Source organism: Gobius niger (assembly GCF_951799975.1).
Source record: "Gobius niger genome assembly, chromosome: 19".
NCBI lineage: Eukaryota > Metazoa > Chordata > Actinopteri > Gobiiformes > Gobiidae > Gobius > Gobius niger.
The window spans coordinates 8298757-8318486 of NC_136870.1; the positions used below are offsets into that span (position 1 = coordinate 8298757).

A 19730-nucleotide genomic window follows, 5' to 3' on the forward strand; every position below is an offset into this window, starting at 1 on the left:
TATATATATATATTGTATAATAGTATATAATTGTAGGCTGCCCTCTACCTCCCTATGAAACCAATTGGCTCTTTACAATGTTATGCTGTCCAAAAAAAAAAAAAATGGTACTTTCTACTGGATGGGCCCACTCCAAACTACTCCATGCCCCCCTATCATGTCCTAATCCACAGTTGGGTGTAGTCGAAAGTGGGACAATTAATGAGTGACTTGCCGTCTGAAACACCAGATTAGCACAATGCCGCCTACAATGCCTTTGCTCCTTTGCTTTGCTCCCATCTGCCGCTAGCTTGGGCCCGCAAATCCAATTATGTTCTTATGGTCGCCGCGCTAAAAATAGTCAAAAATGACGGAAAAGAGAGGAGGGCGAGACGTCATTACTGGAGAGGGAAATTATGCTATAGAGCTAACAGGTGATGATTGTGCGCTCATGAGCGAGGGTATCGTTGGCCCCTTGGAGTTGCTGCCATGCCGGACACAAGCAGCGGAGAGATGGCGGCGACCAGAGGAAGGATTAGGTTCCGAACGGCAGATGTCTGAGGGCTCTTAAAAGCGTTCTCCTGGGATACCGGATGATATAAGGTAGGCCATACAGGCAGCGATAACGGTCGTCTTTCTGGTTAGAATATCCGCCACGGGGACCACCTCTCGACTGCGATCTCGCACGGGCCACTCATTATATGGCACCATACTGGGAGCCGCTTGCCTTTTGATCTTCCTCCCCACCGCACGTCCTTTGAGTTGAAGATTATAGAAAGAAACTCAGAAATTCCCCGTCAAAAACTTAACCCAGTTTTCTGCACGCAAGCTAGCAAAGTCTTGCACGCAAATTAGCTCCATACCAGTACATTCAGTGCGTTGTTTTTAAGATTACGCAATATGCTATCTAACCAGGACATGCAAAAGAAGATTTAAAACCGTTTCATTTAAGTTCTTGCTAGCTTTTGATCCCAACATACATTAGGATAATATTTGGGAATACAACCTGCTTGAATAGGCTAATGCTAATTGCTGTAGCTCCTGGTGTGTTGTATCAAATAGATTGGTACGCTTAACCTGATTAAGAGAGCACAGTGACTTGGCAGGATGTCACGTCTCATGCTCTTCTGAAACTCCATACGTGCAAGGCTAGATCTGTTCCGTCACCTCCAGAATGTTCATCTTTGGTCTATATATGAAGCGTTACATTTTTTTTTTTTCAAATTCCCCTCCGGCTACTGTAAACTCTGCAGCGTGTTGCTCCGACATGAAGCCGTCTTGAAACTTACAAACGCGGCGTGCGTGAACTGGAGTCAATTGCGACACACAGAAGCAGCTCGAACATAGTTTGCTACAATGAGACATGCTCGTGTTGATTTATGGCACGGTATTGCAACACTCGGCTCTGCAGTAGCATGCCGTGTGCTGGAGGTGGATTGACAGGAGCCTCTCAAGGTTACAGACTCCTGCTCTGTGACATTAGCACACCTCAAGCGAATCAAACAGAGCGAGTGCTGAAAAATCATGCCTCATGCGTGAGCGTCCAATTAGGTCCTTGTTCTTATAACTCCTTAAGCTTGTCTGACTGAAAGTGTCACCTATGACCTTTCATTGGTGACTGCGTCCAACAGTATTCAGTCCTTAAAGAGGGGGTATTATGCTTTTTTCAATCACATAGCACCAGTCTATATCACACTACAATGATGACAAAACCTTCTGTTGGTCTGTAAATGCAGTAAATTAGAAGAACTGCCTTGTATAAAATTGCTCTCTCAAAATGGCTGTAGTGAATGTCTTGAAATAGGCCTCTGTCTCTTTAAGAACCTCTGACCCTTTCCGACACGCCCCCTCCACACGCTGTCTGTGGCATCAGTGGGGAGGGGGCTCTGCTGAGGAGCAGTGGTTGGTTACTCGGCTGGTGACGAAAGGTCGGAGGCGTCTCCAGGAGGTGGGGGCGTTCCGAGGAGGACTCAGGCAAACCTATCCCTAAAATGGCCGCCATCAGAGTTTTTACAGATTACTCAAAAATACGTGAATGTGCCAAGGCAACACTTCAGGCATGTTTTTTAATGAGGGAATGACATAATAACATGATGTAAAGCTTGAAAAAGTCGATTTTGCATAACACCCCCCCCTTTAAAGGACTCTGGGCACAGAATGTTGCGGCGAACGGCCAGTGTTTCCATAACTATTTCCTGTCTGTTCCCATTTTTGGACATAAACTAATATAAATTGTTTTGAATAGTTTTGCTATGCCTCAAGCTAACGTTAGCCTTTAGCTTCAAGACTTTTACAGAAGTCTCCACAGTGACTTATTTAAGGTTTTTAACTAGATATAAGTTGCACGTTTTCTGCCACGTAATGTTTAGATGCATATTTTTGCGACAAGACACCGCTAGGAATAAAGGAATAAAACAAGGACAGGAAACAGTTACAAGTACAGGAAGCTAGCCGGAATGAGCAATTTTGTGATTAAGCTAGCAACCAATTTCTAATGAAATCTGCAAAATGCGCAACAGGCTAATACTCCAAGTAGGTACCCCTGACAAAACCTAGCTCAAGATCGAAGATGGGTCCTGGTCAGGTCACCCACTCCTCTTGACCGGTTGCCCTTATGTTATTGGAGGATCGAGAGGACCTTTTTTTTTTTAAGTATTCAATCAACTGAATTACATTTAAGTATCTTGCTTCCTGAACAGTGCTGTTTGAATATATACGTTATAGGTCAAGGTCAAAGTTTATTTCTATATCACATTTAAAATACAGTTGACGCTGCCCAAAGTGCTGCACATGTTTCAAACAATATTCTACTTGTTTGCTAGGATGGGTACGTTTGTGACCCTGGGGGAGGTGCTGGAGGCCCGGGATTCACCACTCGAGGAGGATGAGGTCTGGTGTCTCCTCCTGGCCACTGTAGAGGCCTTACTGGACATCTCCAAAAAGGGTACGCTCAGCTCAGCTCCCTCATCATTAGGTCATGGCAGATTGACTGGTGAAAAAAAGCCCACCCCAAGGAAGTCATCCCTCTTAGGTCGCTCAGCTGATTTTGCTTAAACACTTCCTAATGACCGGTAAATCCTTTGTTTCTGTTGCACTCCGGCCTCCAGGTTCAGGAGGCTTGTGCAGCGTGCTAAGTCCCGGCTCAGTGCTGCTCTCGGCCAATGGGAGCGTGGCCTTTAAGAGCTGCGTTCGCTACGAGGACGCAGCCTCCTTCACGGCCCCCGAGGTCCCGCAGGGCCACGGCGCCTCGAGCCGCTCCGCCACCGAGAAGGTCTGTGTGTTGGTGAGGGGGAAGGTCCTGCATTAGCCTGGGTTACTACAGGAATTACCTTATGTCACATTGAACTAAATACATGCAACAGAAATGAGCAGTTTAAGAATTATCCTGGGTTATCCTTTATGCATTTGAAATGTCTAGTGATATCAGAATTTCCCTAAAGGATATGCATTCTATGTATTTATGGCTGATACAGTAGTATTGACGTAGTGTTGAGGTTTTGTAATTAAAGGCACACTGCGTAACATTTTGGACTATACTGTTGCCATCAGTACAATAATGCTCCTAATGACCAGCTCGACACAGACAATGCTATTCCTGCAATGGGTAATCAAAGAATGGATTTGGATGGGAACCTAACCTGTTAAAATCTCAAATTCTACTGATTTTGGTCACATCTCCATGGAGACGAGCTGGAGACGTACCCACTCCCGGTAAAGTTATCTCATGTCTTAGGAGAGCTGAGCCACTCACAGCGAAACTACATATTTGTTTGAGGTATTTTTCAATGCTGAAAATATCTGTCATAAAATGAAAGCTTGTATTTCAATAAAACATTTTGGGTAAAATTCTACGCGGTGTGGCTTTAAAAATATTGATTTTGAATTAATTATATATACAAGATGTTGTTTTATGTTCTTTGGGCTAAAGTAGATGTCTTAAAATCATTGCTATAGATTTATTTTCCCTTCTCATACTTTGTTTGAGTTGATCAGTAACTCAAACAATTTGACGAAAAAATGATCCAAATTGACCCAATGCATTAGCCTAAAACACTGACAGATCTGTTTTTAGCTGATCTGAATTTTTAAAAAGAGAATCATTGGTGTACTAGCTGAGACTGTCGCTGCCCCCCTTATTTTTTTCCTTTCGTTATTTGTGTTTTTGTCCTCTAAATTCCTGGCTCCAAAAACTTAGCCAACTTGCTAGCATGAACAAACTTCAGTTGAATGTGTGTTTTGTTTTTTTGTCAGATGGTTGTGTACTCAGTGGGGATGACCCTTTATTGGTGCGTTGACTACCAGCTACCTCAAAACCAGGTACACAATTCCTACGATGTAAAAATACTGACAGGAAAAAGCCTGTCCTGTCCCGCGTCGCTCCTCACATGTGTGCCCTCGTCCGCTTCAGCCGGTGCAGTTGAGCGCAGAGCTGGAGGGCCTTCTCCTCAGCATGTGCGAGGAGGTGAGTGTGCGGAGGCCCGAGCTGCTCTCGGTGCTGGAGACCTGCGAGCTGCATCACAAGGCGGCCATGTTGCCTCCCGCCGAGCGCTGCGTCAGGCAGCTGGTGGAGGACGTCTGCCGGAGCGCGGTGAGTCACTGTTCAGTACGAGCCAAGACCATAAACTGTGAAAACCTTGGACGTAGCATCGCTATTAGCTGCTGAAGCCCAATAGGAAATGTGGGCAGGCTCCGGTTTGTCCTTGCTGTAATAGACGTGCCATTACAACTTTTTTTGCACAAGTCAATATTGGACACCAGGTCGTCATTCTGACCTCCACATGTTTGTCTTAACACGCTCAATATCTTCCTATTTTTTTCCTTTCGTTATTTGTGTTTTTGTCCTCTAAATTCCTGGCTCCAAAAACTTAGCCAACTTGCTAGCATGAACAAACTTCAGTTTCAGCTTGTTCACAGAAGCTCAACCCTCACTTAGTCCATCGTTATTCTACAGTGTATGGCCAAGACACACTGAAGAAGTTGAAAAAGTTATTTGTATTATTCAAGTGTAGCAACTTTCAATCCAACTTACTGAGTATTAAATAGACAGATAAATGAGTGAAGTGGTTGGTTGGTTGGTTTACTGAGGATGAACTGCAAACAGCCTAAATATTGAATGTACTGTATTCTTAAAGTATCAGCATTGGCCCCTGTTTTTTTGGAAACTGGAGCGAAAAAGAATAAAACAGTAAATACTAATATTATTAACATAATAATAATATAATGATAGTAATAATGGTGTAAAGAAAGGAAAAACAAAACAAAAAACAAACAAAAAAACGACTATGACATCCCTATGATTATTACTGCTATTCATAGTGCTAAGTGTAACAATGCATTTTTTTAAATTATTATTTATTTCTTTTGAATTAATTTTCTTGTTATTATTATTTGGCTTTATTTATGTTGGTGTGTTTTGTGGGAAGTGGGTGGGACATGCGAGGAAAAAACACATAGATTGTCTTGTTTGTTTGCAACTTATGTGAAATAAAAAGATAAGCCATGCTTTTGTGGCATTTCCAGTGGTATGCCTAGATTTTACCCTGGTGCGCCTTGATGTATTGTTTTTTAGGTATTTTGCAGGAGTAAATAAGTTGGACTGTTCATTTCAGGTTGATAACGTGCCTGAGAGTGGATCCCAGCTGACTGACCGCAGCCAGATGGTCAGAGACAGATTACACAGTGAGTGCTGATTCAGTGCTAATTCATGGAAAAAATGTAGTCTGGACTACAGCTGTACGGATATGTTGTTGTATCCGACGCTGAGAAAGTTTGTCTGGTATCTTTCCACTGGGAACTGATGTCCTTTTTGTCAAACTAAGACGTAATGGTCAGATATATTTGTATGTGTCCACTCTGTTGACAGGCTACTTCATTTTAGAATTCAAATTGTGGTCCAAAGCTCACTTTTAACATCCCAAGGTCAATGTGCTAAAGGACAGAAAGCTTTAGTTCTACAGCTGGAAAAAAATTGGTTTAAGCTTTAATAATAGAATAGAGTCTGGCCACTAATTGCAAATCATTGTCTTTAGGAGGTTCTTTTACCAACTCTACCTGGGCCCAGAGGCAAAAGACCAGCACACCCTTCTCCTCATCTGAGCCAACGGGGTAAGTGCAGGCTTCACTTTTAAGCAAATCATCAGCTCGGCTTCAGATATATTTCTATAAATCTCTGAACGGGGCTTTTGTGGGCGCAGGAACGTCCGTCAGCGGGACCCTTACTGCAGCTGGCAGATGCCCCGCAGTCCGTACCTGGACGGGGGTCGCCATGCCAACTCGCGATCCATCTCTCAGTTCAACTCCTCCATGAGCCTCAGTGACAAAAAACTCAAGGTCAGACCGAGAGAAATGTAATAACTATTCGGTGAAAGCAAAAATGAAACCAGAGAAAAGCGAAAATGAAGCGCCGTTTTTATCTTTCAGGATATAGGCCCCGAGTTTGTGCGGGTTTTGGACGAGCCACCGGTTGTGCTAGAGCTGCCTGGATCCATTGTGGTGAGTTATAAATCTATGAAAAAGAATGCGAGGAGAGGGAGTACTAATAATAGGGATAGGATATTATTGCGACGGCTCAGCTTGATTTTCGATCCGCTGCAAAGCTTCTGTTTTTCTCTCTGCAGTCTAAGAAGGGCAAGTCTCCAACCACTCAGAGAGAGCTGAGCGTGGTGATGCCCAGCGGTCAGAGCATCCAGGTCAAGTGTGAGGTCAAGTCCAGAGGAGGAGACGTCTTTGACATGATCGTGGCCCACGCCAACCTGGTGGAGCACTTCTACTTCGGCCTTGCTTATATCGACGGTGAGAAAACGGTCTGAACCTTCTTCGGTGGTTCCCAACCCGGGGGTCCTCTCCCAAGTCACAAATAATGCTCCTCTTTTTCAATATTGGAAAAAAAGGGGAGCAGGAGCAAATCCCAGAAGATTGTAGTTAGAGTTTTTAAAATCCTTCTTGTCGGCATTCACTTTTTGCGTTAAAAAAGTTCAAAGTAGGATGCTACATTTTTGCAACACACAAAACTCAGCTCAGTATTTATTTGCCTTATTGTTGTAGGGCTTCGTTTTTGACCAGTTAAAATGAGGCGCACTTGACCCAGTCTGAAAATACTCTGCTGAAAGTCCGTCCTCTTCAAACTTTAACAGGAGCCATTGATATGAATGTAAATTATTATTTGCAGTGTTTAACAATCTGCCTTTAGCTGAGGCAGTAGGTCCTGTGCACAAATGTTTTTTTGGCTAACTTCCTGTGTGCGAGTGTAGGTTAAAGACTACATTTTAACATTAATTAAGATTAAAACAAAGAAAACTTAAATAAACGTCAAGCCGAGTGTGTTTCAAAAAATGTAGCTGAGATGGTGGTCCATTAGCATTTGTTAGCGTTAAATGAACGTTAGCCTGTAGCTCCAATGCTAAAAGATTTACGGTCATAAACATAGAATTGTTTTGCATTATGATTGATGTCCGTATTATATTATAATTATACAATAGCTGCAAGTTTTCTGCTACTTAACAATCTGCCTTTAGCTGAGGCAGTAGGTCCTGTGCACAAATGTTTTTTGGCTAACTTCCTGTGTGCGAGTGTAGGGTAAAGACTACATTTTAACATTCATTAAGATTAAAACAAAACATAAGAAAACTTAAATAAACGTCAAGCCGAGTGTGTTTCATAAAATGTAGCTGAGATGGTGGTCCATTAGCATTTGTTAGCGTTAAATGAACGTTAGCCTGTAGCCTGCTAAAACATCTACGGTTATAAACATAGAGTTGTTTTACATTAGGATTGAAGTTCGTATTGTTGTATGTTGTAATTAAGTATCCAACAGCTCCATGTTTTCTGCCACTTACTTTTTAAATATGTATTTATTTCAAAAAGAGACGGCTAACTCATTACCTTAGGAAGTTAGCATCGTGTTGCTTTACATTCCGTGCACAGAGCCTATTAGAATAATCTTATCTTGTGATCAATTTGCGCGGGCTGCTATTTTATTTATTTATTTATTATCCAAATTTTCCAGATAATGAGTTTTTCTTCGTGGACAATGACACGAAGATCTCCAAAGTTGCCCCAGACACCTGGAAGAAAGTGCCTACTGCCACGTTTGTCCTTTTCTTTAGAGTTAAATTCTTCGTCAACGACATGTCTCTACTGTTGTAAGTACAGCTTATATTGTACATCTGATTCAATCCTTCTCCACATTCATTGAACTTTCCGTGTGGGCATCAGGCACAGGCAGACGCGTCACCAGTTCTACCTGCAGCTGCGGAGGGACCTGCTGGACGACAGACTGGCCTGCCACGAGGAGACGGCCCTGTACCTGGGGGCCCTGGCTCTGCAGGCTGAGTACGGGGACAGCACTGAGGTGAGGAGAGCTTTGTCAACACAATGAGGTCGGTCTGATGTCTGCGTGTTTGTTCATTTACAGCACAAATACTTCGCCTTCTCTGCCAGTGAATATTGCATTCAAATAGAGGGGAATAGGTCAAAGTAGGGGAGCCGAGGAAGAACAGACAACAGATGAAAAAGTTTGCGGTATCTGAGACTGATCCATGGCTCGCTGTTAGTTCCAGTTTGTTTGTTAGTTAGCTTGATCAGTTCTGTTTGTTTTGTGGCCAATTCTATCACATATCAAGCACATACATACAATATCGAAATTGTGTTGCCCTCAAGTCTTCAGTGCAAAAAAATAACACTATATAGGGCAGGGGTCCCCAATTAAATCAGCTCGAGGTCCGCAAACCTTTCTTTCGTAACTTTCGACATACATCCCGGGTCCGGACATGTGCATTCATTGCTCTTGAAAATGTTGAAACATGAACACAGCTTGTCTGTTTGCAAAGCAGAACTGATTAACGAATCAAAAATGTTGCCATATTCATTCGATGTTATTCAAATTGTTTAGAGAATTTTTAATTCACCCCTACTAGAACCGCCACCTTAACGTGGTGGAGGCGTTTGAGCACCCGAATGATCCTAGGAACTATGTTGTCGGGGGTTCCTGGGAGGGTCTCCCATGGCAAATGGGTCCTTGGTGAAGGGTCAGACAAAGAGCGGTTCAGAAGCCCCTCATGAGAGACCAACAGGCCCGGTTAGAACCATGAGGCCGTCCTTCTGTGGACCCACCACCTGCAGGAGGAGCCATAGGGGCTGGTGCAATGTGATTTGGGCAACTCCAACAGCTGCTGCCCCCACAACCAGGCAATGGAAAAGTGGAAGAAAATGGATGGATGGATGGATGGATGGATGGATGGATGGATGGATGGATGGATGGAATTTTTAATTCAACCTTAGAAATTAAGTATATTGAGAGGATGAAAAGGCTTTGGGGTCCGGACTAAAGCTTCTGGAATATGGTCAAACGTATTTCCTATATTGTTTTCAGATTGCAGATAACTCTGTTGCCGTCCTATAGGGGGTTGGAATGTTTTTTCTATTTCATATACAAAACTGATATTTATCTATCTTTGACATTGTCAGATGTATGGCAGAAACTACTACCGGCCGGACCAGTACATGTGCAAGAGTGTGATGGAGAAACGTGCCTTGCCCTACATTCAGGAGGAGCTGCTGCGGCTTCACACCACCAACGCACAGATGCTCACGGACGAGTCGGAGTCTGAGTTCCTCAAGGTTATATTGTCTTAGTATAATTTAATTTGCTGATTATTTTTATTTAGTTGATTATTTATTTTCTATTACTCACAGCTGTTTCCTTGTAAATCCCCAGGTGTGCCTGCAGTTGCCTGAATACGGCGTCTTTTTACACCGCGTCACGCGAGAGAAGAAGCCTTTAGAGGGAGAGATCCTTCTCGGAGTCTGTGCCAAAGGAGTCATGGTCTATGAGGTCAAAGATGGCTGCCGCTCCACCAGTCAGAGCTTCTACTGGAGGGAGACGGCGACTATCTCCTCCACCGTGAGTCCAGACCCGAGACCGCAACCCAAACAGCCACAGTGGTGCTTTTTTGTGTGTGAAGTAAACTGCCGTTGTTTCCACAGCGGTGCAAGTTTGTGATAGAAAGCCGCGGGAGCAAGAAGAAGTACACCTTCATCACGGAGAGGTCGAAGATTGCCAAATACCTGTGTAACCTGTGTTCAGCCCAGCACAAGTTCAACAACGAGATGAGCTCCCGCAAACTCAGCCACAATCTGCTCTCAGGTCAGCATGAGTGGATTCTTCGTGATCATCTTCTGTCTGTGTGACTAGATGAACGCAGGTAATATCCACAACACGATAACTAGCCATGATTTGGATGTGTCCCTGTGCGTAGATGAGAGCATGGTGCAGTACGGCTCGATGTGTCGGCCCCCGAGCAGCCGGATGAAGTCGTACTCCTGCTCCGAGACGCCGCTGTCCACGGTGGACGACAGTGGACTGACCACGCCTCAGGAGGAGCCCATGTCCAAACTGTGTGAGGACGTCACCGCCAGGATCGAGGCTCGCATCAAGATGAAGAGGCCCAGCACCAACGAGCAAAGGTAACGCCACGACAGCCCCGCTCACTTTGTTGGGCTTTTCATTTAAACAAAACATTACTTGCCAGACGTTTCGAAGTTTTACTCTGATATAATTAAAGTTGTAGTCAAAGTACCACCAAAAGAATGTTTGATCATGTTACAAGTTGTCCTGAAGCCCAACAACAAGGCAGGACAAGATGATAAAAATTGAATCGCGATCGAATGTGCTGTTTCTGTTGAGAGACTGTCATGCATTCATTGTTTGGTTCTGTTTAATGCAGTTCTATGCTCAAATAAGACACATTAACCCACCTACTTCTCCTATTGGTCAGTCTCATCGTGCTCCAAGTGAGTGACAGGGGGCTTTAACCAATCACAATGAGGTCTGAAGCTTTCAGAGGCAGCAGATGGCGTTAGTTGCCTCTTAATAGCAACATTATGACCTGCCAAAACATCTCATCATGTTACTGACCTTTTTTTTGCGCTTAAGCTCTGCCTCCTCTTTGTAATTGGTCACTCGTCTGTAGAAATCAGACTGACTTGTCTTGTGCAGTACGTGCTCCAGTAGTCTGCGCAGCAGCACCGGGATGCGCTCCCCGTCCTGTTCTCAGAGGAGCGGATCCGAAGCACCCTCGGGTTCCCCTGCTGCGAGAGGTACGCGCAACCGGACCGCTAACTTCAGAGGTATGCTAACGCTACGTGATTAGCTTCTAACTCGTTTTCCCTATGTTTACGTACAGAAACGCCACCCAAACTCGGCTCATCTTCAGAGAGAGAGGTCATCTGTGTCACATTAAAGAAAGACGCCAAACTTGGCCTTGGTAAGTTCGTATTAGATTTAACTTGAAAAAAAAAAAATAGTTTTGATCACGATGCTCCTTTTATTCGATGGCTGCCTCTTGTAAAATGAGGATTACAAGTTTATTATGCTGACTTTACTTTGTTTTGTCCTCCTCCAGATCCAAGATTGTTCACTTGTGAGCTAGCAAGTTCGTCGTTAGCATTAGCTTGACAGAAAGTTCAGTTTTGCTCGCTGGAAGTTTGGAAATATTCTCATAAACTTATTCAGCGAAGAGCCTGGATGATAGAAAAGTTAGGAAAGAGTTTGGACCTCAGCTACAAGTTTAAACTTGACTTGCTTCTTTTTCATTGTTTCGTATCAGCAACAAAAAAAATGGTTACGGTGGCTTTAAAGTTTGCAACACCATCTTGCATTGGGCCTCCGCGAAGCTAGAAAGGGCCCTGAGCTCCCCTTGAGTTTCCTTCCTTATCAATCTCAAAAAATACAATGGGCTAAGCTTGGTATTCCTGATCCTACCAAGCTCAAGATCTATAGATGGGCTTGTGACAGGTTCCCCCAGCAGCAGTTAGGGGGACATTAAAGTGTATGTCTTAATTAAAATCTTCCAAAAAGCTGATGTACGTATGCCCTTTTTGGCAGGTATTGTGATTGTGGGAGAAGACTCAGTCGGCCGGTTCGACCTGGGAGTCTTCGTGGCTTCCATTGTTCCCGGAGGACCTGCTGACAAGGACGGACGCATCAAGACAGGTACGCAAGGCTAAAGAAGACGCCTTCGTTACTGCGCATACAAAGACACACAGAATGCCTTTGTACAAATTGACTTATAATGTATTTTGCTGATGAAAAATGTTGGCTTTTATTGAAAAACTAGCACGTGTTGGGAGATGTGGCAAAGCATGGCCTGACGCTGACCTACTCCCGAGCGTGACTCCCGGGCTCGCACACCACATGCGTGCCGGTGAGTCGGCCAGGCCCCCGGTTTAATCGTGCCCTTTGCCTGTAGGTGGTCGCCTGATCTCTCTGAACAACACCAGCCTGGAGGGCGTGACGTTCAGCGAGGCGGCAGAGGTCATGCAGAGCAGCCCCGAGGAGGTGCAGCTCATCATCTCGCAGCCCAAAGGTGCTTTGTGCTTTGTAGACCTCTCCTCTTTAGCACTGCTTTGTAATGGGAGTCATTTGGCCGCTCCGGTTCAATGGGACACCTGTTCAAAGGCCACAGGAAGTGGCTCCGCCTGCAAATGGATGTCAAAGCCTTCCTTTTTAATGGTTTGTATTTTAAAGGAGACGTGTCGTGTTAAACGGGCATTTTTGAGCAGCTTAACCCGACTGTCCATTTAGCCAGAGCTGGGCACTTTTAAAGGGGGGGTATTATGCAAAATCGACTTTTTCGAGCTTTACATCATGTTATTATGTCATTCCCTCATTAAAAACATGCCTGAAGTGTTGCCTTGGCACATTCACGTATTTTTGAGTCATCTGTAAAAACTCTGATGGCGGCCATTTTAGGGATAGGTTTGCCTGAGTCCTCCTAGGAACGCCCCCACCTCCTGGAGACGCCTCCGAGCTTTCGTCACCAGCCGAGCTTTCGTCACCAGCCGAGTAACCAACCACTGCTCCTCAGCAGAACCCCCTCCCCACTGATGCCACAGACAGCGTGTGGAGGGGGCGTGTCGGAAAGGCTCAGAGGTTCTTAAAGAGACAGAGGCCTATTTGAAGACATTCACTACAGCCATTTTGAGAGAGCAATTTTATACAAGGCAGTTATTCTAATTTACTGCATTTACAGACCAACAGAAGGTTTCGTCATCATTGTAGTGTGATATAGACTGGTGCTATGTGATTGAAAAAAGCATAATACCCCCTCTTTAAAAGACCCTTCTGCGGTGCCAAAAATACCAAATATGGTACCAAGAATGTAAAAAGCTGTTATTTCAATCCAAGAACAAATGAATCAAAATGTTTGTTTGTTGTTTTCTATGCTTGATGCATGCCAATGATTTGACCCTTCTCAAAATAGTTTCCATGACCACGGGATTTGTCTGTCGATATGGTTGTTTCAGAAGCCACTCACTTCATAAGTTGGGTTTAAATACCGTGTTGCCAGCATAAAGACAATCACCCATGCGGCAATTATCCTATAGGAGGCTCGTACCTATTTGCTTAGTTAAATCCAGGTTCAGCCCAGCTTTTCTTGCTCAGACGTCACTGTTCATTATGCACAGAGGCTCTATCCGTTCGGAGTATTAGTGATTTGGTAATGTTGCTAATGTCGCCCTGACGTAGCGCCGCATTTCAATGACATTTCCCCGCGTCTCAGCAGTCGCCCTCAGCCCGATCAGCCTGCGCTCTCCTATCCTGAGGCGTTACGAATCCTCGACGCTGCTGACCGACAGCCGCTCAGGCGATGAAAGCTTCGATGACATTGTCTCCGTCATGATGACACCAAAGACAAGCAATCGCCTCCACGTCCCCAGAGACGCGCGCCTCTCGTGCTCGCAGGTAGGCCTCTGTGCTCGGATTGCTTCGAGACTATCGCATCACAGACATTTTGACCTACTTTCCGTATACGTCTCTTTCAGGATGGCAACTGCACCCGACGAGAGGTGATCGCTGTTGAGCTGAGGAAGATTTCAGGAAGTCTGGGCATCAGCATTTCCGTGAGTGGAGCATCCGCTGTAAATGATGGCCCCCGCCTGAGTCCACTCGGCACCATTAAGGCCAAAGAAGATTAGTTGAAGCTAGGGCTTTTCTGCAGATAGACTTGAAATTGAAGTCTTGCATTCTAGATTTCACTCTGCGTCTGTTAAACACGTCCAGAAGAGCTGATATATGAACTGCTAAACTCATACGAGAATCACATGCTTTTCAGGACATGTGCATCGAGGTTAGAAATGTATCATTTTTGTTTTCGTTACTGATTCCGATGCTCAGGTTTGAGTGTCTGTCAAAACCGATAAGCAACATGATACATACTGGGAGAACTTCCATAAAACCAGCATCATCGTTTGTTATGTATGTGAGGGAGTTTTTTTTCACGCTCACTAAACCCAACCACACAATCGTAGCTTCTGCCTCAGCCCTGATGTGTTAGCCAGTGTTAGTGATAATAGCAATAACAGTGCAGCGGTAAAATCAAAAATATGTATCAAAATAGTGACTGGATTCTGCACGGGTTCGCACGTGCTGGTGTTTTGATCACGTTCCTTAAAGGAATAGGCCACCGTTTTTACATACTAAGATATGTTCTTACCTTAGCTTTGACGAGTTCTTTAGGACCTGTCTGATCTTCACCCGTGCCTTCAGTCACCTAAACACAGCGCAAGACGGCGTTAGCATTTAGCCTCTCCCTCTCTCCTCTATAGCTCCAAAACAGGTCAAGATAGAAGCTACCGAGCTCTTCCGCGTTTTCCCTATTTAAATATGGTTACGTGAAGTGTTCCACTACAAAGTATAACACAAAATTAAACAATGTGGATTTTCTAAGCGGATAAAAGGGGGAACTATATTGTAAGGCGTAATAATACCAGGAGTAGTTCGAAATCTGCGCAGTAATCTTCACTTTACTGCGCAGTAATCTTCACTTTACTGTGCGGATGCCAAATTACTCCTGGTATTATTACGCCTTACAATATAGTTCCCCCTTTTATCCGCTTAGAAAATCCACATTGTTTAATTTTGTGTAATTATACTTTGTAGTGGAACACTTCACGTAACCATATTTAAGTAGGGAAAACGTGGAAGAGCTCGGTAGCTTCTATCTTGACCTGTTTTGGAGCTATAGTGGAGAGAGGGAGAGGCTAAATGCTAACGCCGTCTGCGCTGTGTTTACGTGACTGAAGGCGCGGGTGAAGATCAGACAGGTCCTAAAGAACTCGTCAAAGCTAAGGTAAGAACATATCTCAGTATGTAAAAACGGTGGCCTATTCCTTTAATACTGTACTAGCGCTAGAGCGGTTTGATATAATCTCTCTCTCTCTCCGAACATGGACAGTGTTTAACTCACAGTGGGATAAGTAGCTAGTTTGCAGTTTGTCCTACAAAAGCTAAATTACATGCGTCATGTTAAGAACGAAGAGGAAGCGCACAACGTAGTCAGCGTTGCTTGTAGCACACGCCTCAGCCGACCCCTTTTTTCTTTAAGCTACGCCCTCAGGCTACCACTGAAAGCACTGGGGCACCGTTGTAGGCACGCAAGGCAGAAGGTCGGGCCCTTTGTCTTTGGCTAATTGTTAAGACTACCTATTGCGTAGTCTTAACTGAAGCAAAACTGCATTATTTCTGCAGTTAAAGGCCCATGTACATGATATTTTCCCTGGTAGTGGAAGGAAACTGGTTTAATCATGCACCAGAAGCCGAACAACTCCTCTGTACTGTCTACGAGCAACAGTGGAGTCGTTTTTGAGGGAGAAGCCATAGGAGCTGTAGCAAAGTGTTCTGGCTTAAGTGCTGTGCGGGTTTATGTTTGATCGTATAAACTGCCTTTGACATCATTGTACCCTTTTCTGTTTTTGTGTTGTGCTCAGAGTGGAGTCAATGTGCCAAACGGGTGGATTTACATCAAGAGCCTTGTTCCGGGAGGAGCTGCTGAGAGAGATGGCCGCCTGCACATCGGTAATGGACCCGAGCGCCTGAACTTTTTCCTGTTTTATTTCGATATCAGCCACAACCGCACCATTATCATTGCTAAACCAAAGGTGAACATGTACAATGGTGTTTCCCAGGTGACAGAGTGGTGGAGGTGGATGGCGTTCGCTTCCAGGGCTTCACCTATCAAAAGGCTGTGGAGTGTCTGAGTAAAACTGGGGAGGTGAGCCTTCATTATTCAGTATCAATACCATTAGCGATTCTGCGTAGCATCGATTACTCTCCAGTTTATTCCTAGCAATGCCTATGGTCTTAAAGGTACAGTATATACAGTATATACAGTGTTTTGTATAAAGAAGTGTAAGAGCAACATTAAGCTCACACAAACAAAACAAAAATGAATCTCTGGTTAATGTTTCCGATGTTTTGCTCCCCCTCTGCTCTAACGTCTCGGCTCATTATTCCATGCAGGTGGTGGTGATGTCCGTGGAGCGCCAGTCTTTGAACCTGCCCCGTGTGTCTCTGAGCGTGGAGAGCAGCAGCAGCGGCTCCAGCAACAGTCCCTCCACCCAGCCCAAGAACAGCCGCCGCCCCCCGGCCCGCTCCTCCTCCAAGAGCTCCCCAGAGCTGGCGCGCGAGTACAGCTTTGTGAGCGAAGGTATGGAGCGCGGCTGAACTCTCGCACACTTCCTCCGGGCCCTGATCTGCTGACCCTGACCTTCTCCTTCTTATCCCTCCTGCCCGGCTTTTATCCGTCAGCCGCGCTTCTATCTGAGCGCCGCAGACTCGCCCTCCGCTCATGACCGACCGAGTCTCGACTTAACGTGTGCTGTGTTAGAGCTCTCGTCACATTTAGATTGCTTGCATTCATTACCAGGCGATGTGACCCATGCAGTGTATAAGAAGGACTTTTTCTGTTGTGCTTGTGGTAATAGGCCTTTATTTAGTCATATTATTATATAAGTAATCACACAATGACTGTCTTTCCTAATGTTTACAGAAGACTGAAGAGGAAATGCAAGTAAAGTCTTATTTATTTTGAAGGTGAAATTATTAAGTCATTGAAAACATCTAACCATTTTTATCAATGTTATTTTAACACACTTCGGTCTGACTGTTGTTTATGTGCTTGTTATGAGTGTGTAGTGTTGTATGTGAGAATTCAAAGTTGTGAAAGTTCATAGTTGTTATTATTCCTGTAAAAGTGTGGTCTAACCTCCTTTGTAAATATATCTTTGTCCTTCTCTTCTGTCTCCGCCATCTTCTCCTGCACGAGATCAGAAAACACCCAGGAGGTGACTCTGACTAAGACCCCCAGTGGTCTGGGCTTCAGTTTCCTCATGTGCGAGCTGGACCCGCCCCTGAAGGACTTCAGCAGCCTGGTCCGGATCAAAGAGCTGTTCCCGGGACAGCCGGCCCAGCAGAGCGGGCTCATCCAGGAGGGAGACGTGCTGCTGGCCATCAACGGGCAGCCACTTAAGGAGCTGTCCTACCCAGTACGCACATACTCTCACGCCTCTTCATATTAGCACATGTTTTTCATGTTCATATTACTTTTATTTCATCATCATTGAAGAGCAGCAACATTAGTAGGATGACAAGCTGCGACTCAAAAAAGAATATAGTTTTGGTTACTAAAATGCTAATTGTATTTTCCTACATATTAATGTTTATTTAGGCAATGAATCAGTTCAGAAAGTTGCTATTGTGATTTAAACAACTCATTGATCACTCATTGAAAGGATTTATGAGGCATATACTTTATCAGTTGATACATTGAGAAAGAAATTCTCCCTGGGAAAGCCTCGTGACCTAACAAAAATAATTCCAGGACCCACTTTTGGGCCATGACCCACCAGTTTAGAATCATACAGACGGTATAGTATAGAGCAGGGGTAGGCAACGTCAGGCCCGGGGGCCAAAACTGTCCCTCCATCATCAAACTCTGGCCCTCGAGATGATTTTGAGAAACATTATGACCCAAATCAGAGCTCAAAGTACTCTAGAAATGTTAAAAATACTGTCAATTTCTAAGAGATTAAATCTAAAGATTGAGTGGATTTGGTCTGACCTTAAAGCAGATAAAACCTTTTCTTGCCAATGGAACAAGTACAAGTTTTTTCTTAATTCAGATTATTTTGCATAATTTCAGGTGAAAATAAATATATTTTACATTGAAAGTTAATTTGTTTGATTTCCAGTGGGATTTCTATTTGTTCCATTGGCATTGGTGTTTTTATCTGAGCTTAGATTAGTTCAAATCGACTAAAATGTAACATTAAAAAAAAAAAAAATTAAGTAATTTATCTAATTTACGATGGACATTTTTCCAGTGTGTGATGTACAACACTGGCATATGTAGAAAGTGATGCTTTACTCGGGTCTGGCACTTGGTCTTTTGACGATGAAGAAAACCGGCCCTCCACTGAGCAAACTTGCCGACCCCTGGTATTGAGTAACTTTACTGAGTACTGTTACTTCTTGATAATATTACTAATCATAAGACGGAATTACTCTTAAAACTTACAAACTCTTAAAAAGTCACTCTAGTGCCTGAATACATGCTACGGAGCAGGCCTACTACAATCCCAATGCGTAATCCATTCCATGTTGTAACTATTATTATTGTTTGTTAATAGAAGGTGCTGAAGCTCTTCAAAAGCTCTCCCTCTGAAGTCCGTCTGACGCTGTGTCGACCCGGCCCCGGTATGTGCAGCACAAGAACACACACCTCCACGGACGCCTTCACCTTTTACCGTTCATATCTCATCACTGTTCAGCTCTCGACTCTCTGGTCCGCACAGGGGTCCTCCCTTCTATCGACCAGTTCACCGGCACCTGAGCGACGTCGCCGAGTCGGCAATGAGCATTCAAATGAACCGAGGAAGCGCGGGGCACCGTTCCTCTGACGGCCAACGGGACGTTCCAGATGTATCAACACAGATGTGAGTATCAACACAGATTCATTCAAATAACAGCATTTGACATTTGTGGATCATTCGTAGGTGTTGCAGAAGAAGGATGTCGAAGAACAAGAGCTCCAGGGGGCTCTGAGGATCTGTCAGATGATAATAAGATGAAAAGGTAAAGGCAAAGTCACTGATAATAAAGGAGTTTCCATCTCTTCCACTAGAGGGCGGAATAAGACCACACGCCACAAGTCAGCACAAACCCAACTCTTTTTTTTTTGTTCTCCTCTTACAGATGCCGCAGTGTGCTGAAGAAAAAGGGCAGATTCATCTTGATTTGTGCGAGCTCTTTGCATCACTCGTAACGCGGCGCTGTAAATTTGCCTCCCCAGCTGACACGCTTCTATTTTGCTAAACTCCTCCCGGTCTGAAAACACACAACCACTAAATGCTGCGCCTCTCCCCAAGGATCAGTTGCTTTGACTTTTTTTTCTGAATATGGATGACCCCCCCCCTTCTCGCCGAAGTCATTTACTCGCATCTGACAGAGTGGAAATGCGCACACAAACACGCGCCTCCCCCGGGTGAGGTGAATGGGGAGGAGGGGGGGTAAATAACGGTGCCTGTATTCCGCAGTAGTGCATCTGGATCCCATCAGCTCGCCTCTATTTTTTTCTTTTTCTAGGGTGAGGGGGGGGGGGCAAATGATCCCAAATGTTTCTAATTATGCCACTGGAGTCGGCACGAGGCTGCGAGTGGAGGTGTGTGAGCTCCGGCGTGCTTTTTTTTACTCATGGAAGCGGTAACGGAGTCGGACAGCCCGGTCAGGACCTCCGCGGCCCCCCCGGCTCAGGTCACCGCGCGAGGCCATGATGATGAACGATTCTTACGCCTCGGCTGACACCACTGACTTTACAGGAGAGGTTTCATTTCTCTCTCCCGAGCTCGGAAATTGTGTGAAACAGCAGATGAAATGCTTGTTCTTTTGCGAGTGATGACCTGTAAGTCACTTC

At 44.6% G+C, this 19730-nt stretch overlaps 1 protein-coding gene across 1 annotated transcript; it reads left to right on the plus strand.

The window, feature by feature from the left end:
• Positions 1-195: 195 nt before the first annotated feature.
• frmpd2 (FERM and PDZ domain containing 2) lies at positions 196-18702 on the plus strand. Its single transcript, XM_079577951.1, has 28 exons — positions 196-582; positions 2802-2923; positions 3087-3250; positions 4231-4296; positions 4388-4567; positions 5589-5658; positions 6009-6084; positions 6174-6309; positions 6400-6471; positions 6597-6771; positions 7985-8120; positions 8194-8329; positions 9445-9597; positions 9695-9880; positions 9964-10123; positions 10236-10443; positions 10976-11076; positions 11163-11243; positions 11864-11971; positions 12228-12344; positions 13545-13723; positions 13804-13881; positions 15748-15835; positions 15946-16031; positions 16280-16466; positions 17090-17304; positions 18448-18514; positions 18613-18702. The coding sequence occupies exons 2-28, from the start codon at positions 2803-2805 to the stop codon at positions 18648-18650; spliced, it is 3384 nt and encodes a 1127-aa protein (XP_079434077.1). The 5' UTR covers positions 196-582; position 2802; the 3' UTR covers positions 18651-18702.
• The last annotated feature ends 1028 nt before the right edge of the window (positions 18703-19730 follow it).